Source organism: Exophiala dermatitidis, assembly GCF_000230625.1.
Source record: "Exophiala dermatitidis NIH/UT8656 unplaced genomic scaffold supercont1.5, whole genome shotgun sequence".
Lineage (NCBI taxonomy): Eukaryota > Fungi > Ascomycota > Eurotiomycetes > Chaetothyriales > Herpotrichiellaceae > Exophiala > Exophiala dermatitidis.
In genome coordinates this window covers 1,850,304-1,876,314 of record NW_008751650.1, presented here as the reverse complement: position 1 = coordinate 1,876,314, position 26,011 = coordinate 1,850,304, and the positions used below count along the sequence as shown (strand labels likewise).

The 26,011-nt window shown below is 52.2% G+C and overlaps 13 protein-coding genes across 13 annotated transcripts; 9 read left to right on the top strand and 4 right to left on the bottom strand.

The window, feature by feature from the left end:
* Nucleotides 1-241: 241 nt before the first annotated feature.
* On the bottom strand, nt 242-649 carry HMPREF1120_06254 (mitochondrial protein-transporting ATPase; the record flags this gene model as incomplete). The annotated part of the gene is made up of 1 exon (XM_009160455.1): nt 242-649. The coding sequence occupies one exon, from the start codon at nt 647-649 to the stop codon at nt 242-244; it is 408 nt and encodes a 135-aa protein (XP_009158703.1).
* Nucleotides 650-852: 203 nt separating this feature from the next.
* Nucleotides 853-2,706, top strand: HMPREF1120_06253 (lectin, mannose-binding 2). Its single transcript, XM_009160454.1, has 3 exons — nt 853-1,377; nt 1,487-1,924; nt 2,020-2,706. The coding sequence occupies exons 1-3, from the start codon at nt 1,276-1,278 to the stop codon at nt 2,452-2,454; spliced, it is 975 nt and encodes a 324-aa protein (XP_009158702.1). The 5' UTR covers nt 853-1,275; the 3' UTR covers nt 2,455-2,706.
* A 206-nt stretch (nt 2,707-2,912) lies between these two features.
* On the top strand, nt 2,913-4,043 carry HMPREF1120_06252 (histone). Its single transcript, XM_009160453.1, has 3 exons — nt 2,913-3,236; nt 3,441-3,686; nt 3,743-4,043. The coding sequence occupies exons 1-3, from the start codon at nt 3,227-3,229 to the stop codon at nt 3,796-3,798; spliced, it is 312 nt and encodes a 103-aa protein (XP_009158701.1). The 5' UTR covers nt 2,913-3,226; the 3' UTR covers nt 3,799-4,043.
* Nucleotides 4,044-4,642: 599 nt separating this feature from the next.
* HMPREF1120_06251 (uncharacterized protein) lies at nt 4,643-8,840 on the top strand. The gene has a single exon (XM_009160452.1). The coding sequence runs from the start codon at nt 4,848-4,850 to the stop codon at nt 8,571-8,573; it is 3,726 nt and encodes a 1,241-aa protein (XP_009158700.1). The 5' UTR covers nt 4,643-4,847; the 3' UTR covers nt 8,574-8,840.
* A 1,003-nt stretch (nt 8,841-9,843) lies between these two features.
* HMPREF1120_06250 (syntaxin 16) lies at nt 9,844-10,940 on the bottom strand (the record flags this gene model as incomplete). Its single annotated transcript, XM_009160451.1, has 2 exons — nt 9,844-10,349; nt 10,409-10,940. The coding sequence occupies 2 exons, from the start codon at nt 10,938-10,940 to the stop codon at nt 9,844-9,846; spliced, it is 1,038 nt and encodes a 345-aa protein (XP_009158699.1).
* A 428-nt stretch (nt 10,941-11,368) lies between these two features.
* HMPREF1120_06249 (uncharacterized protein) lies at nt 11,369-12,569 on the top strand. The gene is made up of 6 exons (XM_009160450.1): nt 11,369-11,538; nt 11,630-11,686; nt 11,739-11,754; nt 11,834-11,959; nt 12,014-12,226; nt 12,306-12,569. The coding sequence occupies exons 1-6, from the start codon at nt 11,536-11,538 to the stop codon at nt 12,338-12,340; spliced, it is 450 nt and encodes a 149-aa protein (XP_009158698.1). The 5' UTR covers nt 11,369-11,535; the 3' UTR covers nt 12,341-12,569.
* Nucleotides 12,570-12,703: 134 nt separating this feature from the next.
* HMPREF1120_06248 (uncharacterized protein) lies at nt 12,704-13,790 on the bottom strand (the record flags this gene model as incomplete). The annotated part of the gene is made up of 3 exons (XM_009160449.1): nt 12,704-12,798; nt 12,864-12,968; nt 13,022-13,790. The coding sequence occupies 3 exons, from the start codon at nt 13,788-13,790 to the stop codon at nt 12,704-12,706; spliced, it is 969 nt and encodes a 322-aa protein (XP_009158697.1).
* Nucleotides 13,791-14,384: 594 nt separating this feature from the next.
* Nucleotides 14,385-16,318, top strand: HMPREF1120_06247 (replication factor A1; the record flags this gene model as incomplete). The annotated part of the gene is made up of 3 exons (XM_009160448.1): nt 14,385-14,680; nt 14,732-16,168; nt 16,225-16,318. 3 exons carry the CDS (start codon nt 14,385-14,387, stop codon nt 16,316-16,318), a joined length of 1,827 nt encoding a protein of 608 aa, XP_009158696.1.
* Nucleotides 16,319-16,939: 621 nt separating this feature from the next.
* HMPREF1120_06246 (NADPH2:quinone reductase) lies at nt 16,940-17,947 on the top strand (the record flags this gene model as incomplete). The annotated part of the gene is made up of 1 exon (XM_009160447.1): nt 16,940-17,947. The coding sequence occupies one exon, from the start codon at nt 16,940-16,942 to the stop codon at nt 17,945-17,947; it is 1,008 nt and encodes a 335-aa protein (XP_009158695.1).
* Nucleotides 17,948-18,297: 350 nt separating this feature from the next.
* On the top strand, nt 18,298-20,211 carry HMPREF1120_06245 (uncharacterized protein). Its single transcript, XM_009160446.1, has 2 exons — nt 18,298-18,385; nt 18,459-20,211. Exon 2 carries the CDS (start codon nt 18,609-18,611, stop codon nt 19,794-19,796), a length of 1,188 nt encoding a protein of 395 aa, XP_009158694.1. The 5' UTR covers nt 18,298-18,385; nt 18,459-18,608; the 3' UTR covers nt 19,797-20,211.
* Nucleotides 20,212-20,479: 268 nt separating this feature from the next.
* On the top strand, nt 20,480-21,997 carry HMPREF1120_06244 (uncharacterized protein; the record flags this gene model as incomplete). The annotated part of the gene is made up of 1 exon (XM_009160445.1): nt 20,480-21,997. The coding sequence occupies one exon, from the start codon at nt 20,480-20,482 to the stop codon at nt 21,995-21,997; it is 1,518 nt and encodes a 505-aa protein (XP_009158693.1).
* Nucleotides 21,998-22,932: 935 nt separating this feature from the next.
* Nucleotides 22,933-23,322, top strand: HMPREF1120_06243 (uncharacterized protein; the record flags this gene model as incomplete). Its single annotated transcript, XM_009160444.1, has 1 exon — nt 22,933-23,322. One exon carries the CDS (start codon nt 22,933-22,935, stop codon nt 23,320-23,322), a length of 390 nt encoding a protein of 129 aa, XP_009158692.1.
* Nucleotides 23,323-24,073: 751 nt separating this feature from the next.
* Nucleotides 24,074-25,321, bottom strand: HMPREF1120_06242 (uncharacterized protein; the record flags this gene model as incomplete). Its single annotated transcript, XM_009160443.1, has 2 exons — nt 24,074-24,763; nt 24,920-25,321. The coding sequence occupies 2 exons, from the start codon at nt 25,319-25,321 to the stop codon at nt 24,074-24,076; spliced, it is 1,092 nt and encodes a 363-aa protein (XP_009158691.1).
* Nucleotides 25,322-26,011: the final 690 nt, after the last annotated feature.

Sequence of the window (26,011 nt, the reverse complement as noted above, 5' to 3'; positions counted from 1 at the left end):
CGCAGAGAGCTCCTGGTGGCGTCGGAGAGCAAGTTGAACAAGAAATGGTCGAGTACACCCGGCCTTCGCATTGGATCTCAACCAGGAAACTCGCAGGCGGCACACAGCACGCAGTACAATCCACAGTGGCGCAACTAGGCCAGCTCAAGCCAGCTCGTTAGGTCCCCAACAGGAGCTTTCCTCCGCCGGGTTCTCCTTCTCCTTTTGTACCTCCCATACGCCTCTGAAAAGTAAAATCTTCTTAGAACAACTCTCTCCCACCCGGTGCAGCTCCCGCCGCCGCACCACCCAACCCAGGGCTTTCCCTCTGGATTCTGGCAGTCAAGACCCGACTCGTCACGTTCCAGGCATCAAAGTACTTCTCCATACAGGCGTTGATGCACTTATTCTCCGTAGAACTCAAGCTCGAGCCTGGGTTGGTGACGCAGTGAGAGAAACAGACCTCGTTGACCTTTGAGATCAGCATGCGGGCGTTCGCCATGTTTGTCTGCTCGGCGACTGTGGCTTGTAGCTTTTGCAGGGTTTCAGAGCCGCTGGAACTGGATGCGACGGGACTGCTGAATGTGCTGCTGCTCGAGGGCGAGGAAGACGAGGATTTGTCGGAGCCGCTGCTGCTACTGCCGCCGCCGAAGAAACCGCCGAACGACATGATGGATGTTGTTTTGCTGTGTTTTGTTTTGGTTTTTGGTTTTATTGGTGGATCTGAGGAAGGGATATCTGGTGAATGGTATAAGAGAGGGTTGCGCTTCTTTGTGCGGGTGTGGTGGAAGTGTGTTTGTTGAGCTTCTCTACGTGTGAAGTGAGTGAGTCTGGAAGAATTTGAGACAGCGTAATGCTAACCGCAGCCTGAGTTCATCTTTATGGCAACTCTTCCGGGGAGCCGGGGCGTCATTATTTATTAGGGCTCGCGGTATCGGCTACTGTATTGTTTTAGGCGATGGTTCACCCCACAGGCGTCATTTACAACCCATGCTCAAACTGGCCACGTTGTGGTAGTACAACAATACTATAATCAATCCACCGCAGTGTGTTGTGTTCAAGTCGCAGTGTGTATAGTCCTCAGTTCTCGGCCACGGCTTATTCTTCAGTCCACTGCAGTGGTGCTTGCCATGCGCCCTCTGGCTCCAAAAGTACTTTTGTCTTCTTGAATCCCTTGCTTCTTCACGCTGCATCACCGCATCATCCTCGTCGGTTCCGAGTCAGGGGGGACTACACTACAGTAATACGGCAGCAACTGCGCTGCGCTGCACTTTGCACGCAAACCACCGCGCAAAGATGTGGCTCTCTAATGCTGCGTCCTTAACATGGCTGCTGGCGGCCTTCACATTAGGCACGCAAGCAGCAGTCGAGGCGGATACTTCGATGAAAAGCATACCGGTAAGCGCCTGGTCAGACAGTTGAACGGACTTCCTCTTCCTCTTGCGAAAAAGTTGGCTACAGTTTTGAACGACCTTTTGGGAGCTGACAAGGATGGAATTCACAACAGCTGCGCACGCACAGTCTAGCACCTCCATACCTCGATTCCGACATGTCCAGTCGCTGGTGGGATTTTGGTGGCGACACCATCATTCGAGCAGACCAGTACATTCGGTTGACTTCGGACCTGCCGTCACAGTCTGGCTGGCTCTTCTCACGGATACCGCTTACGGCGACCAACTGGGAGGTGGAATTTGAATTCTCAATACACGGAAAGGGACATCTGCACGGAGATGGCTTTGCCATGTGGGTTACGACAAAGCGGGGCGAGCCAGGGCCAGTGTTTGGCCACGCAGACCAGTTTGAAGGCCTGGGGATTTTCTTCGACACATACAAGAACAATCGGCCTGGAGTGGTGTTCCCTTACGTGATGGCCATGCTTGGTGATGGCAAGACCACATACGATGCCGCGAATGATGGCAAAGCCAATGAACTGGCGGGTTGCTCGGTAAGCATGACCGCACCGCTGGAGACGAAGTGGTCGTCACAATTTGTGTGTCTGTTGTGATTCACGGACTAACTTAAACATTGTGCAATATATAGGCTCGTGGGTTGCGCGCCGCTTCCGTCCCAACAAAGGCCAAGATCACATACTTTCAAGATAAGTCGCTCTCACTACAACTTCAGTACAAGGCGGCCGATTCATGGATCGACTGCTTCACGGTCGAAGCGACGGATCAGCAACCGCTGAGACTGCCCAGTACGGTCTACCTGGGCTTCAGCGCCCATACCGGCGAGTTATCTGATAACTTCGACGTCATCAGCGTGGAGACGAGAAATCTATACAACCCCGTTGCGGCGAATGTGGGCAGGGACTCTCATGCTGCGGCGCGGGCTAGCGCCCGAGGCAGGAGGGAGAAGAAGAGCGCAGGATGGGGCTGGTTTTTCTTCAAGTTGATCTTCTTTGCAGGCTTGATCGGTGGCGGCTATGTTGGCTACACCAAGTACAAGGAGAAGGAGCGATATTCGTCTTTCTGAAAGATGGTGTTGAACTCTGCTTGGAGTGGTACAATGAGTGTGTCCCTACCTTGACTACATGAGGATCCACTTCGCCAGTGCACGTACAATTACAGAACATCAAAGGTCCCAATGTGCGAAACTGTGAATGCTGTCAACCCAATGGTCGTAGGATGTAAGATACTACTAGTAGTTCTCTAGTGGCTCTATTCGACGTACTTCCAACCGTCATCAGTTCTAGTACTACAGTTGTATTATGGATATTGAAGTGATAGCCCTAATCCGGTTAGATCACTGCCTACCGCTACTATAGACCAATAGTATCCTGCCAATCAGCGGATCCTAACCCAGGTGCCGGGGTGATCTATGATTCCGACCTGCTACTACCTAGGTAGGTAGCAATAATCCCCGCACGTGATCTTCGGGCTAGCCCAGATCATCATGCGACGAAGAAGCTGATTCTCACAGCCAATCAGCACACCAGATTTCTGTGCTGTTTGAAGCGACTGATTTCCAGCACTTCTTTCGCCTGATTCTGAGCACTGCGATTATTATTGCGCTCACAGATCATTGAAACCGCCAAGCCACGACCTGATCTGCCGTTGTCACTGCCTGACCGCCCGCCGCCTGCTTTTGCTTATATTTCCTCTTCCTCCTTCCGCGCTTTCTCTCCTTTCCTCTTCTCTCTGTTTTCGCACTCCTCCACCACAACCCGTCTCTCTGCCCACCGTCAAGCTTTTATCAACAACTTCATTATCCACACTCATCTTATCAACTCTACCACTCAGCAAACATGACTGGACGTAAGTATTTCCATCCTGTTACTTTTGTCATTGTTGTCGCTGTTGTCGTGGCGAGTGCATGTTGTTGTCGCCGTCGATTTCAGCTCAGCCGATCTGGACCACAGTTGCGACATGGCATGCTGCACGCCACTTGACATCACTTCATCTTGACCACAGTGATACAACATGTTGGACGTCGAGTATACTAACACTTGTTTCTCACAGGCGGAAAGGGCGGCAAGGGCCTCGGCAAGGGAGGTGCTAAGCGTCATCGCAAGATTCTTCGCGACAACATCCAGGGTATCACCAAGCCAGCTATCCGACGTCTCGCTCGTCGTGGTGGTGTCAAGCGTATCTCTGCCATGATCTACGAAGAGACTCGTGGTGTCCTCAAATCCTTCTTGGAGTCCGTCATTCGTGATGCAGTCACCTACACTGAGCACGCAAAGAGAAAGACCGTCACCTCTCTGGGTAAGTCAATTCAACATCAGCGAATGGCGACACAGAATGCTGACAATTGGATCCAGATGTCGTCTATGCTCTCAAGCGACAGGGCCGCACCCTCTACGGTTTCGGTGGTTAAACTCGCCTCAAGAGAACCAGTCAATTACGGGTACACCGCCTTCTAGAGTCTTCTTGATGGTTATGGGTTACGGAGCTTACGGAATGATGATATGGCGCTTGGGTCTTGTATTCACATTACTTGAGATGGGGATTCGAATGGGTCTTGATCATAATGGTGTCTGGTAGACAGAGCTGGAGCCAGCAACGTTGCGCAGAAGCCGCACGACCCATGTGTACCACAATCAAGCAGTTAGATTGCACCTGCTTAGGATGTTCTCTACGTAATATGCCTCTCCTCGTAGTCTGCAGTGACAAGACTCGTGTTCGACTCGTTGTCGCCCAGAAAATCATGGCTCGTAAACTCGAATGTCAGTGGCAATTCTCACGCCCGCAGCTCCAAGGTGTCTACCATAGCCATCTCACACACGTTCAAATCAGGACGGAACCTGCATCAAGCTACTGGCAGTAACTACTACCCGCTCCCACAGATTATTTGATCCAGCCGCGCGAGACCCGGATCCAGGGGACACATCCAAGGAGCGATCGGGATCTGGCAGTTCATTATAGGAGAAGGGGCCTAGCACCGGCAGGTACAGTACTGTATAGGTATGCAGAAGGCGGCAGGGTTACACGGTTTGGGGTGCTGTGGCTGAAGCCTGTTGCAGGTGGGAACACGGACGCCGGCAACTCCAGGCATCCTCGTTGAGCAGCGCGCATATTGGCTCCGCTCAGTCGGGACTGTGGCGAGTGAGTCTCGCTTCGTCGAATGACAATCAAGCAACAGGCAGCAGGATTTCGGACTCGGACCCAATATACGCGGCCTGTCAGCCATCAAAACCCCCCGCTCTACGATCAAGGGTTCCCTTTCTCTTCAGCCTTCACTGCACGCATATCCTCGAGTACGCACGACTGCAGAAAGACCAAGAACAACGACGGTCAAGCCAGACTGCAGCGATGCCGGCGATACGTGACCATTCCACTGTCTGAGAACTCCCGACCTGCGTCGAAGGCACACTTCGGCCGTCAAGCCAGACGGTACACACTTCCGCCGACTAAATCAGAGCCATCATGTTTCACCGCCGTGGCACCTATTTGCAACGCTTGTCCAAGTTGTACTCGGACACGAAGCAGTCCTGTGAGAGCGCTAAGGCTACTGCCACTGTGACCGACCTGCCAGAAGTCCGCGACTTACGGCGCGATTTCCAGATTCAGCAGGATAGGTTGCTGGCATGGGGCATGCACTGGACCGATGTGGGCGCTCCCTACTCCGGCAATGGCGACGTCGACATCGACAAAAAGATTGACCAGGCTGGATTGGGCGAGGTGGTGGCCAGCGTCATGTCCGAGATCAAGCGATTGCTGGAAGAAAGTGGCCGACTCGAACACCCTGAACGGTATGAAATGAAGCAGACGGCGAAAACGATGCGGGGACCCGGTTCGAGTCCAGTCGTGCCGCGCAAGGACTGGACAGCCTACGAGGTCAAGACTGGAAGAGCTCTGCTTGACCAGCTGACCTCTTGTATCGATCTTCTCTACAGTCTGGAGGAATCAAGGATGGCGGACGAAAAGGGCGACGCCAAACGAGTCAAGCATGGACACGACTCTCCTGAGAAGACAGCCCACGGCCAACTATTCGAACACCCCCTCCATATCGACTTTGCGAATCTGGACTTCAGTCCGTATTCCCTTCAAACAGCTGATCCACCGCCGTACGATCCTGCCGAGGGAGGTTCGGTGACATCTACGGAAAGATCCATCGCCTACTGTCGCTCGGCTGGTCAACATGTCCTCGTGGACTACCTATCAGCCGACTGCCCGTTCTACGTTGTCGGGAGTGCCGACGACGTGTTTGAGATCAACGAGCTCGGGGAGAAACTTTGCAAGAACCGTTCCCTCTCGTGGTGCGGGCATCTCAGGCTCCTCGGATTTACCGTCGATCCCAATGGACCACGATACGGGATGGTCTATGCTTTGCCTGATGGACATGATCACGCAAGCCTACAGCAACATCGGACACTGGCGTCGTTGATAGCGGCCAGCAACAACCAAGAGACATCACAGCCGGCTTTAGAGGACAGATTTCGTCTCGCATACAACCTGGTTCTGTCTATCCTCGGATATTTCTCTCACGGCGAGACACACCAGTATCTCAACAGCAGCAACGTCTTACTTATCGGATCGAGTGAGCACTTGCACCGCTCGGATCCGCCAAAGGAATTAAGGCAACCCTACCTCCTGCAGTCATGTCAGGACTTCCTTTCACGGTCTCAATCCGAGGCGCCGTTTGCCGTTCAGATCTACCGCCACCCAAATCATGACAGCCATGCTCCTGAAGTCGTCCCTGCCTACGACATATATAGCTTGGGCTTGTTGCTACTGGAGATAGGGCTGTGGATTCCCCTTTCAAAACTGTGGAAGCCCAAGTATGACCGCAAGATTTTCATGAGCAGAGTTCAACAGATATACTCTCACAAGCTTGCACCAAAGTGCGGCAGCAAGTACATGCGCGTTGTGCAGAAATGTCTACAAGCGCCTTCGGAATTGAAATTCAGAAACAACTACGAAGATGCCGGCGCGCTGATGCTTCAAATAGCAAAGGACCTACAGCAATGCTGCGTATTGGACGAGGCAGGACCACCTCCAGCTTCGGACATTGAGGTCTTCGAGCTCCTCATCATCGAGCAGATGTGCAAGGCAGAGGCGAGAGCGGCTGAAGATAGCCAGAAGGCCATGTTGCAGGGCGACGTTGTCAACCCTGAACCGCCTTCGAGGGCAATTTCGAAACGCAAGGCCATAGCCATTCAGGAATCCCAACCAGCCGAGCAAGCAAAATTACGAAAATGGTCAGAGGTTGATATCCCTCAGGAAGATTTGGATCAATGGAATACCTTGGTAATGCCGAAGTTGGGCAAAATCCTGGAGTCGGCACTCAGGGATTCGCCGGAATCGTGCAGTCTTAGTCTGATGATGTTTGGCTCTGCGCCGGAGAATGCAAAGACCACCATCTGTGTGCAATGTGCACAGATCAACAAGGTCCGCGACGTACTGAGGAAACGCTTCAGACCCAAAAAGGGCTGGGGCGTCGTCATCCTCAATGGTGAGATTCGACGGAGTGGTAGAAGAAAGCAGCCGAAACGGGCGGGATACAGCTCAACTCGCACGGGGCGCCGAGCAGCGGCACGAAAACCGCGAGAACAGAAATACCAAGAACGCCCGACGAATGGAGCGAGTATCGGCGCGTTCAAAGACAATGAACACCTGCCTCCAGTGTCTTTCGGTGGCACTATTCTAGTCGACGGGGAAGCCTTCGGAATGACAGTCCATCACATGCTAGATCCCCCGAGCGACGATGATGACGATGAAGAAGCAGCAAATGAGAGGGCTATCACTGGTGAACGACCGCAAAGGTCTGCCGCGCCTCGCATGATGTCCATGCCAGGACAATTCGACAGTGTCGCTGCCGACGTGCGATGGATGCAGTCTGACGAAGAGGATATCTCACGGTTGTCCGATTTCGAGATTTCGGACGACGAGTTTGAAGGCAGTGACGAGGGCAGCGATGCCAGCACTATCCGTCCAGACTATGCGATCATGGATGCCGACGGGAACGAGTTCTGGTTTCTTGAGGATTCATCGCTTCCTGAACTTGATGAAGACGTTGGTTCTGACGGTGACGAGGCGTCTTCATCGTCCTCCGACGATATCGATGATGCTGCCTCCATAGGGGACAAGATTGGGATCGCGCCATACTCGGACGACGACCTGACAGTCACTCAGCCCGCTCTCGACGACGTTGATGACGATTTCTTCCCCAATGAAGAAGACCGCGACGACGACCATCTCGCCAGCCATTCGTTCGGCTACGTGTTCGCTAGCAGCGGCATTCGTCGAGTCGTTAGAGGCGACTTGAAGCACGAAGTGGACTGGGCTCTCATCCGAATCAACGAGGACCGGTTGCGCGCCGAGAACCAGATGGTCGAGCACATGCAGCCGTGCGAAATGTCCGCGGCCAAAGCTCAGGCTCGACAGAACCTCGTCACTGGGCTGCAGTCTCGGTCGTCGAACCCGAACTCACAATACGACAAGATGCTGCCTCCCTTGCCTTCTCCTCCTGTTCTCACGACCATCACTCCTCTCACTAAGCTTTCTGGCCTCCAAGTCCACTGTCATGGCCGGTCGTCCGGGTTCAAAAAGGGCCGCATCTCCCAAGCCATGGCGCTGGTCAAGATGCACGGTCGCAAGTCGTTCTCTACGTCCTGGTGTGTCGAAGGTGGATTTGGAATCCCCGGCGACAGCGGCGCGTGGGTCTACGATCCTTTGACCGGCGGTCTGTGTGGCCATGTTCTCGCCTGGGGCGATAAGAGCAAGACCGCTTACATTGCGCCAATGGAGGTGTTGTTCGATGATATCCGAGGCCGGCTGGGTGCTCGGTGTGTAGAGTTGCCTGTTCCAGAAAAGATCCGTCGGCGCGTTGACAATACTACTGCTGCCGCTGCTGCTCCTTACTCTGGTAAGGACCAATTCGGAGCTGTTGGTAGAGAAGTTAATGGGGTGGATGATGGTGTGGCAATCGCCCGAAAGCTGCAAGGGCTGAGCATCACCACCGGTCCCACTGTTGGTGGTGGTGGTGGTGGTGGTGGTGGTGGTGGAGGTTGTGAAAACCCCCCTCAGCATACAGGTTCCGGTCTCCTCTCCAACAGAGAAGCAAACATGACCGCAAACACCTCGAATCTCAAAAAGAAACAAGAGGTCGTGGGTGTAAGGCAGCTCGTGGTCGCTGCTGGTGTTTCTTGACATTGCGATATATTTGACATTGGTGTTGGCGTGGATATTGTTCGATACCACGACTGACTTACAGTACCCTGGAAGTTTTGGTTGCCAAGTGGGTGGACTTGAGCATTCTACAGTGCATATAGCGTACCATGATACCAATCTTGTTGATATTGGATTCTACCTACCTTAAATGATTGCCTGGTAGCATTGATATAATTGATACAGTAACTTAAAGTTGCTACCATGCAGACCCCGGGTGTTACTCTGACAGTCATTGTCACTGCCTTAGGTATTCTCTTTCCAGCTACCTATACACGTACAGTACAGTACCTAAGATAAGTAACAGGTGGCGGTCTTTGGGTGTATGACTGATGTCAATCCGATTGTCCCATCTTCTCATCGTTCTGTACTTGCTCTTCCCTTCCCAGTACCCACCCTTCGCTCCCTTCCGTACACTGCTCGACGCGGCGGCTACAATGGTGTGTGGTGATCCAGTCCAAGATGTAAGAAGATCCGATCGTGACTCGTTCCACGCGGAACCGTTTGGGAGACAGGTCGTGGTTGTGGCTTCCTTCTCCTTACTTTCTATGCATTATTGAGCGTTCAATTTCTCAACCACTTGGTTCTGTCCTTGTCTGTGCCTCTGTCGTCCTGCGCAGAGACATGTAAGTTAGATGGCCCGGCTCTCTCCATTGAGCTATTCGAGCCCATGCCTGACAATCAGCACGCCGTGGGCACGTGGATGTCCGGTGTGATGTCTTGGATGCGATGCGTAGTAGACTGCTAACCCTCGATCTGTAGATATGTGCTGCTGGGTGGCTGAATGATACTCTGGTGCTCGGTCAATGGGAACAAAAGACCTGTGTCAAAATAGCAGGACAGCGTTCACTAACAGCTGGGCTTTTGTCAAGTCGGGCGTTGCATGCATAGCCTAGAAGTTGAGCGATAGTGCGGCCCCGTTTTCGAGGAAAGCTATGCCCTTCAGCATTCCTGGGAGCTCATAGGTGCACTCCACCAACCGTAGGGATCGTTACTTCCCCAGTCGAGGAGCACATGGATTCAGGAGGGCTTGTAGCTGGCCAAGAACATCGGTCTTATAGCACTGCTCGTCGCCGCACCGTGAACTGGCCAGAGTGTATAGCCACTGGCCTGCTGATCGCACTTGGTTTTCGACATTGGTCCATGGCCTCCCTTGTCCTATTTTACACGGACCTGCAATCCAACAATATGCGGAAGGGTGACTCTGGGACTGAAATGTGGTGGCATAGTGTTTGTGCATATCATCTCAATTTTAAGGAGGACTTTCCGGTGCAACTGGAGTGGTCGGCGGTGCCGGTGCAGACTGGGAGCGCCTCTTCGGCTTGACGAGAAGTAAGACGAACATTCCAATGACCAGCAAGAGCAGGAGTAGCAAGATCTTCCGCTTGGTATTTCGCCTTTGGTAATTGGTGGCAACGGTCAGCTCTTTCTCCGCTCCTTTCACGTCTGTTGCCATTCGCTCGACATTGTAATCGATCCGGTCAAGCATGGTGCCCTGATCTATGACCATAGCCTGAAGGTCGCGGAATATATCGGCCAACTCAATGATACCTTTAGCGATGTCATTGATCTCTTGTTCCCGTTGTGCGATGGCCGTGTCATTGCTACGGAACCGTTTCTGGGCCGTCTGCTGAAGGGTTGACTGGCTGAAGCTTTTATCGGCGTCGGACTCCATCAAGGCCGGATCTGAGTACGGATTCTGCACCGGAGTTGAAGATCTCCCTATAGGTGACTCGAATCCGCCAAGTGCTCGAAGTTCTGGATTGGAAATTAGAAACATGAGACAGGCAGCAATAGAAACCATTCGTAGAACTCACTGTTGAGATACAAGCTTTGCTTCTTCCTGAACGTCGCGCTCACTTCTTGCACTCTGGATGCCAATGCGGTCTGCATATTCTTCGCCATAACCTCCTCGCCTTTCTGTAAGTTGCCGGTCTGCTTGGCCTCCCTGACCATAGTCTCGATTCTCTTGATGGCTTTCTGGCATTCCTGAAAGCCCCTTGTGATCTCTTGCGTCAACTTCTCAATTTCGCGCTCTTCTTGCTGCTTGATCGATTCGTCGTCGAATCCTGGCAGGACATGTTTCGCGTGCAACTTGTCGAGTTTGGCAGCTTTCAAGGTAATGTCCTTCAGCACGTCGTCTACCTCCTCTTGCACATCCATCCACCGCGGTGGGAGGAGATCCATTTCGATGACGGCGTCTCCATCGTTCTCATAGGCACTACTCGACATGAGACCTCTTGTCTCCTCGGAGCCTTGGTCGGCGAAGCCATTGGAGCCACCTAAGTATCGTGGCTTCTTCGTCGGATGATGACTGTATGACTGGCGGTATGAGATATAACTAGACATCGGTCAGAAAGCATCCCTGCGTTGAACGAAAGGGTCCCGTACAGATTGGTCCTATCTCGCCACATCTTTACAACTAATACACTGTCTGCCTTCGAACGCTCTCACGCACGTAGGAGCCGTTCGTTGAGGGAAGCGTGCGATCGGCGTCGTTCATAATGATCCCAGAATAATTGACATGTACTGGGCACCCCTAACAGGCGAAGCGGTCACTTCTCATGTCCTGCAAGAATACTCGTAGTAGGCAGACTGTCTTGTGCTGGGCATACGCTGCGCAACGAGATATATTACGGAAGACATATCACGGAGAATCAGTGGTCCTGGGATTCTGGGGAGCCTGAGTGACGGAGGCACGGGTATGGGAAAACATTGTTCCGAAGAATCCTCCTTGCAGGCTGCGTGGCTACTAAACTGCTTCGAGAGAGTGTTACGGGCGACTTGTGTCTGGACTTACAACATTCAGCTTCCTCGCAATCTGCAACTTGCAAAGACACCCACTCTCTTACCCTAGAACTTCATTCTACCAAGCCTCTCTAGAGCAGCCGCTATCCCTGAATACAACTATCGCTAAAACCAGATCGCGCAAAGGTCTTTCAACATGGTAAGCTGCTTACGACCATTATTACCACGTGCGGCTGCGCCTGTGGAACGTTGTCGTGTACTGTTCAGCGACTGACGAGTTGGATCACCAGGCCGACTCATTGACTGAAGAACAAGTGTCCGAGTTCAAGGAAGCGTTCTCGCTCTTTGTAAGTCTTATAGTGACGCTTTTATCAGTTTCAGGCTGACAATTATCCCTAGGACAAAGATGGCGATGGTTTGTTTCCCTCCTTGTTGGCCGTTCTACAGCGCCGCGATCCAAGTTATCAGCACAGCGACTAACGAATCGCACGTAGGCCAAATCACTACCAAAGAGTTGGGAACCGTGATGAGATCGCTGGGTCAAAATCCTTCAGAGTCCGAGTTGCAAGACATGATCAATGAAGTGGACGCAGACAACAACGGCACCATTGACTTCCCAGGTATGAAATGGAAAGAAATCACTTCTACGGCCTTATACTCATTATTAATGACAGAATTCCTTACAATGATGGCTCGCAAAATGAAAGACACAGACTCTGAGGAGGAGATCCGAGAGGCCTTCAAAGTGTTTGACCGTGACAACAATGGGTTTATTTCAGCTGCCGAACTGCGCCATGTCATGACCTCTATCGGCGAAAAACTCACCGATGATGAAGTTGACGAGATGATTCGAGAGGCCGACCAGGATGGCGATGGCCGTATCGATTGTAAGTGGATCTTCCAGCCACTTCATATCCCATTACCAGCACGATGTTAGAGCACGAACTGACTTTTTCTGTCATACAGACAACGAATTCGTACAATTGATGATGCAAAAATGAGTGACGACGAGGATGCGATCAGACATGGCGCACAATAGACCAATTGAAGGTACCGGGAACTTGCCAACAGGACCACAGCAGTGTTATAACCGACTCTGCGGTAAAGAACCTAGCACTTAGCACTGAGCAAGCCAAACCCTTGTTCATCTTCAAGGATCCCATAGCGGGTTTAGCACGTTGATCGTAGAGGAATGAAATTTGTGCCTTCCAGGGTCCACCATCTATAAGATTCTGTCATTCTTCGTGCTTCATACTTCATGGGTATCACTTCATTCTTTCATTGGGCAATACTGCTCGGTTTCCTTGCAAAAAGAATGCCCTCGAAAAGGCCGGTCTTTGCGCGGTTTGCTCGCTGTATCCCCTTCAGTGTGTTTTGAGCCAAGTAAGGATTTGTTGGAAAGCCGATTTCTGAGCTTCTTGAATTGCCGGCGAGTCATAATCGCCATATACTGCAAGCCCTGGCGGACAGTGAGCAGTCGGGTCATTGGAACGTACCTGAGTACTTATGGGCGACGCGACTTACCATGTGGCACGCCTTCGTAGACCTTGATCTCGTGCTCAATGTTGCTGGCGGCGAACTGTTTTCTCCCCTCTTCCAGAATTTCATCGGGGAACAGCGGGTCGTTTTCTGTAAATTGATCAGACGGGTTCTGGGAGTTCATCAATTTTAAACAAACTCACCAACGCAGACCAGTGTCAATGGAGCTCGAACAGCCTTCAAGTCCTCGCGAGTCACCAAGGTAGCATGGGCTACAGCACCGGCTTTGATAAGCGGCCCCTTCTTAACCATTCCAGATTCTTCATCCTCCTTCGCCTGTGCTGCACCGGCATTGCTTGGTTGTCCACCAGCCAGCATGATCACATACTTCCCACCGAAGCAATACCCAGCAGCATAGATTCCATCCCCATGTGCAACCGCGTCAGCGTACTCATCCTTTATGGTATCAATGACTTGAAGCAATATCGGCATGACCTTTTCGGGTGTCTGTCTTGCTAGCCACATATCCACCAAGAAAGATTTGGCGGTTTCGGCAGCTCGCAGCTTGACCTTCTCCAGGAGGCTGGGATGCTCTTCAGCAGGAATGGTCGTGGTGTTTGGTGCTGCGTCGCCCTTGAACTGATCGGGCATGACCACAACGAACCCTTCAGACGCGAACATGTCCGCCTGGACTTGATTGTTGGTGGAATGGACGCCTGTGCCTGGAGTAAGGAGCAAGAGTAGTTTTGCAGGCGAGTTCGGATAGTCGGCCGGTTTCGAGACGTAGACATCGATGTCCCCAAACTTGGTCATCTCACCTGAGGGTTGACGGCCGGCTGGATTGGGCCTGTCAGTTACGCAGTGTTCCCCCATACTCGGGCCACTCTGGGCTTTTGAGTCCTTGGACGAGATGGGCGACTCTTCCATGGCATCAGACTCTGGCGCCTTGGTAGCAATCTCGGGGTCGGACATGTTGCCCTTCAGTCAGTGATGGCTACCTGGGTGAACTTTCGGGATAGAAGATCTGGTCGCACGGTCTTACTCGACTTATAGAACGATACCTGTCTAACCCTGGGGGGATATCAAGGGATTGTTTGTGCCAAGTGTTCGAATATGGGGAGCGATGATGATAGACGGGGTTGTTTGGGCGACCCTGCGCATGTGACGCCGCTTTAGTTTACAACATGGCTTGACTGTGGTGTCCAGCCTCGCCTCTTCAAGTTGCTCGCCCAAATATTGATACAGAGCCATACACTTTTAGTTTAATCTGGCTTGCCGTTGCTCAGCTCACGACTACATCGTCTACTACCTGCACTAGTAGCACTCCTACCTGGTAGGTAGTGCCCCGTTCGGTGAGATCACGCCAACCCGAGCCGGGCAATACAACAACAACCACGTGACGCCAAGTAAATCCACTTTACGCGTGAAACTTGAACGCGTCGAGGCGGCGGAGGCAACAGGCCAGGACCCTCTTTCAAGTGGTGTATTTGTGCCTCTGCCTGCGCCTTTTCGCTTATCAACATCCTCCTCACAATAACCACTTCCACACTCAGTTCGCCGTTCATCATGGGTAAAAGTGCTAGTGAGGCGCTCCAGCGCATCGATGCCGGCTGCCTTGCCGACATCTTCGAAGACAGACCAGGGCGGGTGCAACACCCTGTCGTGCAATGTGTGCAGATCAAGCCCATTGCTGCTCAGCCAGGTGGCCAGGAGCGACACCGAGTCATCTTCAGTGACACCAAAAACTACATCCAGACTATGCTTGCAGTGCATCAGAACTCTCTAGTTGATCAAAAGATACTGCGAAGAGGAGTGCTCGTCCAGTTGGTCGGCTATTCAGCAAACAGAGTCAAGGGCAAGCGGTAGGTCGTCCGCCTCTTTTTCCCGTCATGGCTCTAACATCAAGGTCGCAGTATCCTCATAGTAACAGATATCAAAGTTCTCGAAGACTATGGCGAACATGACAAATTGGGTGACCCCAAACCGTTGGAACTCAAGACTGAGGAGGAAGAGAAGCCTGCCCCGAATACTATCACCAGCAATGGCTTTTACGGAAATAAGCAAGAGCAGCCCAAACAGAACAGATCGATGCCTAGTCACACCAAACCCTCGTCCTCTAGCGCTCATGCAAACATTTATCCCATCGAAGCGATCTCGCCCTATTCCAACAAATGGACAATCAAAGCGCGTTGTACTAGCAAGTCGGAGATCAAGACATGGCACAATCGAAACGGCGAGGGCAAGTTGTTCAGCGTAAATCTTCTGGACGAGAGCGGCGAGATCCGTGCCACGGGATTCAACGACCAGTGTGATCAGCTGTATGATGTGTTCCAAGAAGGCCAAGTGTACTACATTTCAAGCCCCTGCCGAGTGACATTCGCCAAGAAGCAGTTTTCCAATCTGGCAAATGATTACGAACTTCACTTTGAAAGAGACACAGTTGTCGAGAAAGCTGAAGAGCAAGATGGCGTGCCTCAGGTTCGGTACAACTTCACCAATATTGCAGACTTGCAATCTGTCGAGAAAGACACCACGATCGACATCATTGCCATCCTCAAGGATGTCGGGGAAGTCGGCCAAGCCACGTCCAAGACCACCGGCAAGCCGTACGAGAAGCGGGAACTGACCTTGGTCGACAACACTGGATACTCGGTACGGATGACCATTTGGGGAAAGACGGCAGCCTCATTGGACGTCCAGCCTGGATCGGTGGTTGTTTTCAAAGGTGTCAAAGTGTCGGATTTTGGTGGACGGAGTCTGAGTTTACTGAGTTCCGGCTCGATGACAGCGAACCCTGACATGCCTGAGGCCCACAAGCTGAAGGGCTGGTGGGAGTCCCACGATCGCCCAGGCAATTTTTCTACGCACGAAAATGTTCAGGGGGCCGTCTCGGGGGTGGGCTCTCGAAGCGATCCTTTCAAGACGATTTCTCAAGTCAAGGAGGAGCAGCTTGGCATGTCCGAAAAGCCAGATTTTTTCTCCATCAAGGCCACGGTGCATTATATCAAGCAAGAACCTTTCGCCTACCCTGCGTGCTTGTCCGAGGGTTGCAACCGGAAGGTTGTGGAAATTGATCCTGGACAATGGCGATGCGAGAAATGTGACACGACCCATCCCAAGCCGGAATATCGTTATATCATCTCTGCGAACGTCAGTGACCATACTGGTCAGCTCTGGGTCAACTGTTTCGACGACACAGGAAGACTTCTTTTGGGCAGAACGGCAGACGAACTGATGGCAATCAAAGACGAAGATCAGAAACAAGTGGAAGAGATCTTCTCGGAAGCCAACTACAAGACCTGGAATTGGAAATGCAAGGCGAGGTTGGACAACTTCCAGGAGCAACAACGGTAAGTGTTCTCAAGGTCCGTCGCCTTTCGGGTCCAACGTCTAACATGAGAGATAGGGTTCGATACCAGGTCACCTCCGCTGCGCCACTTGACTTCGTGACGGAGTCCAACAAGTTGATTACTCTGATCAAACAATACAACATCGACTAGAGGCATGCACAGGCCTTTGCGGGTTGCAGCTTCTAGGGAACATGGTCCAAGTGCCCGCTGAGGGTCTGGCAACAGTTGCTGAAGGGCGCAGCAGTTGGCACTCCAGCCTTGTTCCCTTGTACTACTGTACTGTGTATATCGACGAGAGGATGTTGGCAGGTCGTTCAAGTTCAAGTTTGCGCAGCCAGCCTGCTTAGTCAGGCGGTTATGATACAAAGTGCGCGGCTGTGAGAACCGTGGAGATAATGAATGATTGCGTCATAACGAAAAGCCAGTCCATGCCTGAGCACCTGCATCTTACTTTCGTTTTCCAGTGATGGCGATAGTGTTACTATTACTGTAGTGAACTTAAGACTGCCTTCGATTTGTCGCGCCGATTGTAGTGCCCATATTCGGCGTGGTGGGCGAAATACTACGAGTTCGAAGCCCCGAAACCGCTTTGGAGCTCTTCTACAAGTGCAGCACTACGATTAGAAATCAGCCATCTGGGTGGGTTGCGATCGGACGTTTGACGCCGGCTACTAGTGTATGGACCGTTCTTCTTCAACCTTTACCAATCTCAAGAACCAGGCCGGAATTCTGCACAGCGAACGACCCCTCCTTCTGGCGAACAACGTCAACATGGCCACTATGCGCGCAGTAGACATCCAAGGAGGCAAGGGCCCGGTCTCGGCCTTGTTCATCAACTCGGAAACGCCCAAGCCGGTGCCCAAGGGCAGCCAGGCTCTCGTCAAGGTGAAAGCTTTTGGTCTCAACCGCATGGATCTCCTACAACGGGAGGGCAAGTATCCTGTGCCGCCGCAAGCACCCAAGACCCTGGGTGTTGAGTTTTCCGGCACCATTGAGTCGTTTGGAAGCGAACCGGAGCGCGGTTTCAAGATTGGCGACGAAGTATTTGGACTTGCCTACGGAGGTGCATACGCCGAGTACCTCACGGTCAGCACGCACATGCTGGTTCACAAACCTAAAGAATTGACCTGGGAGGAGGCCGCCGGCATCCCCGAGACATGGATCACCGCGACCCAGGCATTGTATCTAGTCGGCGAGTTCAAGCCAGGCAAGAGTGTTCTATGGCATGCGGGAGCCAGCAGTGTGAGCATTGCCGGGATCCAGCTCTGCAAAGCAGACGGTGCCTCCGCCATTTACGTGACGGCGAGCACGCAGAAGAAGATCGATTTCTGCAAATCGCTCGGCGCGACCGAGGGCTTCAGCTACAAGGAGGGCGACTGGTCACAGGCACTGTTGAAGTACACGGGTGGCAAGGGTGCGGATGTCATCATCGACTTTGTCGGCGCCAGTTACTTTAACCAGAACCTTGACGCTGCAGCCCAAGATGGACATATCGTAAATCTCGGCACTCTGGGCGGAGCGGTCGTCAAAGGAGATGTCGACATCAGTCGTTTCTTACGCAAGCGCATCAGATACGAGGGCAGCACTCTGCGCAGTCGCGATGAGGCATACCAAGGTCGCTTGAGAGATATGCTGGTGGAGCACGCTTTGCCTAAGTTTATTGACGGGTCTTTCAAGGTCGTTATTGAGAAGGTCTTCAAGTGGGAGGATATACAGGAGGCACATAAGCTGCTCGAGTCGAACCAGACTATGGGCAAATTGATTTGTACCATAGATTGAAAGACGAGCTGAAAATCAAAATTAAGTGATTATCCCTCGCTACATGGAGGTATCGATACAGATTCGCCATCCACTTCATCGGCATGATTTGGAGAACATTCCCAGTCAGCAATACAGAAGACATTTTGCAGGAGAGTCGGAGGATCCTCGAGCCGTCCTCCTATGTTCCAATGCTTCTCAATAATAAGTTACCTACCTAGGTAGTAGTAGCGAGCATCGAAAGTACCTGGTAATGTGAGGACGGGAGACTGTTGTAGTTTCGTGGTCGCCGTGGAGATGAGGCCATACCCAATGCGGCCACGTAAACAGTGGTTGGGAGTGCGTCACTTTCAGAGGCTCATCAGCCTGCGCGACTTTAACCAGCCTCCTACCTCCAGCCTCCAGCATTAGGTATTCACAGCAATCACCGCCAACTTGAACAGCACTGTAAAGTCGAAAGTGAGTCCTCTCCTGCATCCTGCAATAATCGTACATCTGCAAATACTCACAACCGTTGAAACTTCCTCTATAGCTTAGCACGCCGGAAGCAGATAGCGCAGACGCATCGGCCATCTTCTGTCCCCATCTCAGTCTGATCACAGGCCGCCTTCTGCACACTGCGCGAACTTCCAGCGTCAAACCCCAGAATTGAGCCCGGGCCAACGTGCTCCAACCCGGCCTCATGGCTCCTGTTCCCGCACATCTCGATATTCCTGACCTCATATATTCCTCTCTCGAACTCGATTCCCGCTCATCCACACCTGCACCATCACTGCCGGCCAGCCCTGTGATCAAACGAAGTCTCCTCTCTGACTCGTTGGCTCATAACCCGCTAAACCCTATCAATGAAGATGCTTCACCAATTCTGTCGCCCATGGACACATTCAACGTGCTCACTGCTCGTGATGCGAAGACTACGGTCGACCCAAATCCTGGAGCGGGCTCAATCGACCCAAACGACATCAACATGAAAGGTATTCAGGCACTTTTTGCTCTCATTGGAGCTGCATTTGTCATCGGAGGGATCTGGTTCTTTTTCTGGGCCAAGAATGGTGGCTTCAAATGGCGAAAGGGCGACTGGGAAGAATACAAGTCGACAGTTTTGCGGCGCAAGGGACCCAACGGTACTACGCTCAGCAACGCCACCAAAAGCACCATCTTGGGAGGCGGCAGTGTGGTAGGGGAAGGCTACTCTGACAAGGACGCCGCCACGACCATCGACGGCACCATGACCGAGACCATGACAGATATGTCTTCCGAAGCACCCATCATCAAAGAGACGCGTTCGAAGAAGAGCAAGGCAAAGAAGGAGTCGGCCAAGGAGAGAAAACTCCGCGAAATCAATGAAGCTCAATGGGAAGGAGCTCACGATGACGACGTCCGTGCGTATCGACATGAAAAAGCTGCTCGGGTCGGAGGCATCAACAAAGATTCCGATGCTTTGTTCTACGGTACAGATTACACTGAAACCGAGCGCAGTGCTAGTGACATGGCGAGCAACAGCAACCGACAGAGTTCCGCCTACGGTGGTGAAGCCTATCGCAAGTCGTCCCGGCAGTCTAGCCCTGAAAAGCGCCAGAGCCGTCGTGATTTCTCGTTCAGTCAAGAAGAAACCTTCAGTGTGTCGTCGCCCCCACCTGCTGCCACAGCCGCGCCGCAAGGTCCTCGACCAAGTCGCTATCAGTCACCTAGCAAAAATCCAGGTCCCCAACGTCCTATTCGAAATGTCCCAGGCTCCTTCACCCAGCCCTTGGACTTTGATGTCCAAAGCCAGAACACTAAGAGCTACCATCACCCATTGCCAAGCCTGAACGGTCAGGGAAGGACTGGCGGATACAGACGTGATAGACGCGACAGTCTCGACGACTGATTTTCCCCAAGCAATGCGCTCGAACCGGCAGGGACGACTGCAAACGCTGAGAGCAGAGGTGCCTGATTTCAAGTGACATGGATTGGTACGAAGTGACGAAATTCAGATTGTACATTGACGGAAATGCATGGAGGTTGAACAACCTGGCGTACTGGTGGGGCAACGGCATTGAGCATGGCGGACTTGTTGACCGTGGACAAATCCATTGCCACAGCGAGGAGAGATTGTGGGTGGCTCAAGAGAATCACGCTTCACGGCGGAGGACAGGGCATAATTCCATGGCATGGATCTGTAGATAAAAAAATAAATAAAATCATTGTCCAAGTCGATGGAAGACTCAGCCTTGTCGAGGTATTCCCACAAGACTGCTTACAAATTGAGGTCACGTGTCGGGGTTTTAGTTAATGATTCTTCCACCGTTTTATTTCTTCATCTTCTCGCTGTTCTTGAACGGGCAGCGACATGTAGACACACTGGCGGTGAGGGTATCTGCTCGGCACATTAACTACGTTTAGTTGCGGACAATCTGTCGACTGTTCTACAGGGGAAGGAATGATTTCTGAAGTTGTGCGGAATGTTCACCTTTTCCACGTCCAACGTTTCACTTTTAATTATTCGAAATACCAGGTGACACTATATTGGAGCCCTGAGTCAGGGTTTCCCTGCCTACTGAGTCCAGCAATATGGCCACGGAAATGGTACCTTTGGCGCCACGGAGCGATGGACCCTCTGAGGTCTCATCAATCCGGATATTAACTTTGAACTGCTGGGGACTCAAGTACCTTTCGAAGTACCGAGTGGAGCGGCTCGCCGAGATAGGCCATCGAATAGCCACCTACTCGCGACAGCTCGACATTGTCGGCTTGCAGGAATGCTGGACATTCTCCGACTACTTGACCATTCGTGAACGCACAAGATCGATTCTACCATACGGCAAGTTCTACCATTCCGGTATTTTCGGAGGCGGACTGGTGATCCTCAGTCGATGGCCAATCACGGACTCGTCAATGTATAGATACCCTCTGAATGGCCGTCCAACGGCTTTCTTCAGAGGTGACTGGTTTGTCGGCAAAGGTGTGGCATGTGCCACAATCTCTCTGCCGGATAGTCTTCGGATCGAAGTGTTTAATACCCACCTGCACGCCCCTTATGAAAGGGAACCGAACGACAGTTACATCTGTCATCGCACTGCGCAAGCTTGGGAGATATCCAAGTTGATGCGGGCAGCTTCGGACCGGGGCAGCCTAGTGGTGGGCCTTGGAGACTTCAACATGGTGCCGTTGAGCTTCGCCCACGTCCTTATAGAAAGCCGAGCTGGCGTTCGAGATGTCTGGCGGGTACTGAAACCAAGCAGTAGCATTGGTGCGAGTATTGACCCGCCTGAAATGGAACGAAGGAGGCGCATGGGCGAAGACGAGACTCCGGACGTGGACGCCAGTCTGCTTGCACATGGCCACACCTGTGACTCCGTGATGAACACCTGGCGGTGGAGCAAGGATCAGCGCAAACTGTTGGAGAAAGGCCTGGATCGACTCATCACAGGCGATGACCTGGACCCTAAGGCGAAGAGACTGGACTACATTTTCTTCAGTGGCATTGATAAGGGCTGGAAGGTCGCCGATGTCAAGGTTACCCTCACCGAAAGACATCCAAAGCTGCTCTGTTCATTGAGCGACCACTTCGCCGTGTTCACGGAGGTGAAAAGGACCACAAAGGACCCGAGGACGCCAGCAGTGCTCGAAGTTCACGGAGCGTTGAACGATTCGAAAAGTGTCAACCCCAGTCTCGAAGTTGCAGAATTCGAAGACGGAGATTTCGACAAGGCCGTTTCCAAAGCTCCCACTCAATTTCAGCTCGGGCAAGACTTCTACAACGACATACTTGCCATGATCCACAAGTACACTTTGCGAGAGAGAAAGCAGCGAAGATACCGCGTTCTTCATTTCGTCGGGTCTGCTTTGGTTTCGATCGGCTGCTTCGTTGCTGTATGGTGGTCACCGGGCAATTTCGTGTCTTTCATCTTGATCTTGCTGAGCAGCTTGGGCCTCATGGCAGGCACTGTGGACGGGTTGATCGGTGGCCTCTTCGTAGGGTCGGAGCTAAGAGCCCTGGCAGAATTCGAATGGGAAATCCGAAATGCATTGAGTCAAGCAGGCGGACCAGTTTTGGAAGACCGGCACTTCAGAGACTGGTATGACTGAAGACCAGTCTCTTGTCATTGTATTGCCGCCACTGCTGAGCATGCCGCTGGTTGAAAGCGAAATAACGAATCCATTGGGCGTACCAGACTTGGGGGTTGCTTTAACAGGCGCCCATCAACAAAGGCGCTTACAACAGCGCGCGACATGCGGCAGATTTATTCGCTACCAGCTAAAGTTGCTTCCTCATAAATGCCACGTACGATCAATGCGACAAGTCAGCAAAGTGAAAGCAGGAGAACAAACCAGTTGCAGAACTCTGGAGGGTGGCTGGTGCGAAAAGGAGACATGCCGATGGTTGTTGTGGTGTTGTCGCATCAGTTGATCTCGCCTCCGGGGGTGAAGTACAAGTTGTTGGCCTCTCGCCTCAACCCTGGTTCAGAAAAGGCTGACTTCCAACCCGCCTCGACCGCGTCCAACTTCATTCCCACCACCTTTTCCCATCACCACAACACTCGATCACTCTTGCAAACAATTGCAGTTTGATCGCGTACCAACAATCAACTTGTCTCTCCATTTTAAAACGGTTGCGACACGTCAATTCACAAGGTATGTAAATACATTTCTCTCCTGGTTGACTGCCAGTGCCCTGGACCGCTTGGAGTGCGACAACAAGCCTGGCTGCCTACACCACTGCCTACACCACTGCATTTTACTGCTTCTTTCTTTTATTTCCCCTAACTTATCTGTTGTCGCATGTATTTATGTCTTGAACTTCTGAATCTCTTTTCATTCTACCTGGCACAGCAACCCATCACCAATCTGCACATCACCCCCTCCTTTGCCGCGTCAACAATTATAAAGTTAACAACGCAACGAACAAGACTGACAGATAGAGTCGCATAGTCACTCACCTGAGGGTACCTACTACCTCCACCTTGCGACCACCTCATCGAGTCCAACAGGACAAACTTTCACACTAAACTCTCTCCAAAACAATGGCGCAGACTCGCGGCGCAACCGGCAACTCCAAGCCACGCATCTTTGCCCCCATCTCCACCGAACCAGTTACCAAGCGAAAGACCACCACCAAGAAGCGCACCACCGCTGGCACTGGCACTGGCGGCACTACTACCACCACCACTACCAACAAGCGCAAAGGCCCCGCTGCCGGCAACACCGGTCGAGTCACCAAAAAGGAAAAGCGCGCCCCGGCCACGCATCACAAGAGAAAGCCAACGGTCGCGGACAAAATCGAGGGTGCTGTCGAGAAAGTTGTCGGCACTGTCGAGAATAAACCGGGCAAAAAGGCGGCTGGGACAAAGAAGATGCGAGGCACTGATGGCAAGAACAACAAGACAGCAGCGGCCAGTGCGGTTGCCGTCTAAGTTGATATCAACGACAACAACACCTACGGGACAAAGGTGGCTTTACGGAAGCTGCAAACTTGAACTGCAGCAGCCTGCTATCCTGATAGTATCTTAAGCAGGGGGGTTGCGAATGAACAAACATGACATGAAGTGAGGTGTTTATCCTTTCCATGGTTGCTCTATGCTGGTCGATCGATTGATTTTATCAGTTCTCTCCTTTTTTTTTTCTTTTTTTTTTTCTTGATTTGGTGAATGAACATGCGGGACATGGACGCGGGCACAGATACGGTGACTCTATTATTGCTTAGGGAGGTTATGGAAAGGTCCTGGCTATGGCTATGGCAATGAGCATGTTCTTTAGTTATCTGGAACGAAAAGGCATGGTTTGCTTCCTTGATTCGGGTTGGAGATTACACAATACTAGTAGGTGCCTTAGTAACGGAAAGCGCACATCCACCTGTAGGACAGGATAGGAATATAGTAGGAATTTCGTCTTGGGGAGTCGGAATTGAAACCCCCCCCCCTTCGGCCAAAAAGCAATCGCCACAGATACAATATTTCCTAGAGCCGGTCCCACTCGAGTTCAGCTTTATGTTCTTGCCTGATCGTGCGCCCAGGCGAGCTTTATCGGGAGTAGGGTGTGAGGATGATAGAATTTAGCAGACACAGGACACGAGACGCAAGACAGGACAAGATAAGACTGGGTCAAGATAGAAAGACAAGAAGTTGCTTCTCCGATTCGATTCCTCACAAGCTGTCAGGCAGTCATTCAATAAATAACGTCATCTTCGCGACCTTGTTCCAGCTCTCCTTCGCCCCCATGGTCGTCCGTCTGATCTCGGTTTGCTGCTTCATCGGGTCTTGGTCCACCTTTGTCTCGGCCGGGATCTGAAGTAGCAGATTCCTTCTCTTGTCCATCCCCTTCGCTTTGGCCGTCTGTTCTACGCTCTGAAGCTGAAGGCCCTGGTTCGCCAGCCGTATCAGAAGCGTCAGGAATACTTGCCTCATTATCAGCAGCATCAAGAAAGTTAGTTGGGGCTGCTGTGTCTGAAGCAGACTGTCCAGCACCGCCAGTGTCAGGTTGTATCTGGGTATTCTCTGTTCCAGCGCCGTTCTGCGTTCGCCTACCCGAGTCCTGCCCGTCAAGACTGCCGTTGGGCCTTTCGAGGTCGTGGCTCCGAGTCGCCTGCTGGTCCTCGTGATCCTGGTCCCGGTTCCGATCATGGTTGGGATTGATATTGTTGATACTTGGACTGGTATTCGGTCGCGGAGCATTATCCTCGCTTTCTTCTTTTTTGACCCCGTCTTTTTGCGTCTGTTCGTGCTGCTGCTGCTGTTCCTGCTGTCGTCGCTTCGCATTAAATTCATCGAGTTCGCGCCGGATTGTCTCCTCGGCTTCTTCAATTTGACGCTGGATTGTTTCTTCCTCGTGACGCCGTAATTCCCATGGTTTGTAGTACTAGAATACAACAAGACTGTCAGTATTTGACCCTGGCAACAACAACAGGGGCAGGGGAGTAACTTTGCGTATCAAGTGTCATGTTCATAGTACACGCAATTCCAACGGCAACGCCAAATGCAACAACTGTGTTTCTTTTTTTTAGCAACAACTTACCAGTTTTGGCTCCGTAACCGTCCGCAAAAAGCGAGCAGTGGCCCGCAGATTCCGGTGTCTGATATACATGCCCTCCTCATCCCAGTGGGTCTGCTCTATCCGTGTGGCACGGTTGAGATCTTCTCTCTTTCGCCTGGCCTGTTCCGATAACTCCTCGGTCTTGCGCTTCAACCGCTCTCGTTGTCGGTTTTTGATATCATCGCGGCGCGAGTTGCGCTCGATTGTTGCCGCAGTACCACCACCCACACCGCTCGCCTTTCTCGATGGTCTTGCAGGCTGCGACGCCTGCGACAATGTGCCTAGCAATGCGCCGAACAGGCGTCGGTTGCGCGATTTGTCCTGCTCGAGACTTGCCCCCGGGCGACGTCTTGGTTCCGCCTGGCGCGGCGGTGGTGGTGACATAGATTGTCCATGACTCGATCCAACCGCTGCTGCTTCTCGAGAAGACCGTGCTGTGGAGGGAGGCGACGACAAGCTTACTTCGTGGCTTGATGGGCCAGCGGCAACGCTGTCGAAGCGAGGTCTCTTGCTCGACGCTGATGAGAGCGATATCGTCGATTGACGCCGCTTGAGAGGATTGCTTGGTTCGGCATCATGGTTGGTGATTTCCGGCGATCGTGATCGTGATTGAGATTGAGATTGAGATTCAGGCTGAGGCTGAGGCTCTTCTGGGATAACCACGGCTGAGGAGATCATTTGTGTTTATTTCGTGCTCTCTCGTAGAACTTCACAAGCAAGTCAAACACAGTATCATAAGGTGTACAATCAATATTGCGACGAAGAACGGTAAAAGGTATTGAGATTGTTCATGATTTTGTCGCGGTACTAGTACTGTACGACAATGTCGACATGCGGCACCACAGTCGAATCGGGGCCAGAGAAAAAAGCTCCGCATCTTTTGGTCCCGGCTCCGACATGCACGTGACTGTGGAGAACAGGCCTCCAGACTCAGTCTGGACTAGTGCAAGGCTTAGCAATCATCTTGCGCAAGGCTGCACTAGTCCGCATTACGTACGATGTTTCCAGAATGTCGCCTGCAGTGTTATAATGCCATATCCTACCACGAAGCAGTCAGGATCCACGACGATCGGC

Coding starts and splice junctions, on each gene's coding strand:
- HMPREF1120_06245 (XM_009160446.1), top strand. CDS start 18,609: ATGGCTCCTGTTCCCGCACATCTCGATATTCCTGACCTCATATATTCC.
- HMPREF1120_06253 (XM_009160454.1), top strand. CDS start 1,276: ATGTGGCTCTCTAATGCTGCGTCCTTAACATGGCTGCTGGCGGCCTTC. Junction 1,378..1,486: donor CTTCGATGAAAAGCATACCG/GTAAGCGCCTGG, acceptor AATTCACAACAG/CTGCGCACGCACAGTCTAGC. Junction 1,925..2,019: donor ATGAACTGGCGGGTTGCTCG/GTAAGCATGACC, acceptor TGCAATATATAG/GCTCGTGGGTTGCGCGCCGC.
- HMPREF1120_06251 (XM_009160452.1), top strand. CDS start 4,848: ATGTTTCACCGCCGTGGCACCTATTTGCAACGCTTGTCCAAGTTGTAC.
- HMPREF1120_06252 (XM_009160453.1), top strand. Junction 3,687..3,742: donor AAAGACCGTCACCTCTCTGG/GTAAGTCAATTC, acceptor AATTGGATCCAG/ATGTCGTCTATGCTCTCAAG.
- HMPREF1120_06249 (XM_009160450.1), top strand. Junction 11,960..12,013: donor CGGCACCATTGACTTCCCAG/GTATGAAATGGA, acceptor TATTAATGACAG/AATTCCTTACAATGATGGCT. Junction 12,227..12,305: donor TGGCGATGGCCGTATCGATT/GTAAGTGGATCT, acceptor TCTGTCATACAG/ACAACGAATTCGTACAATTG.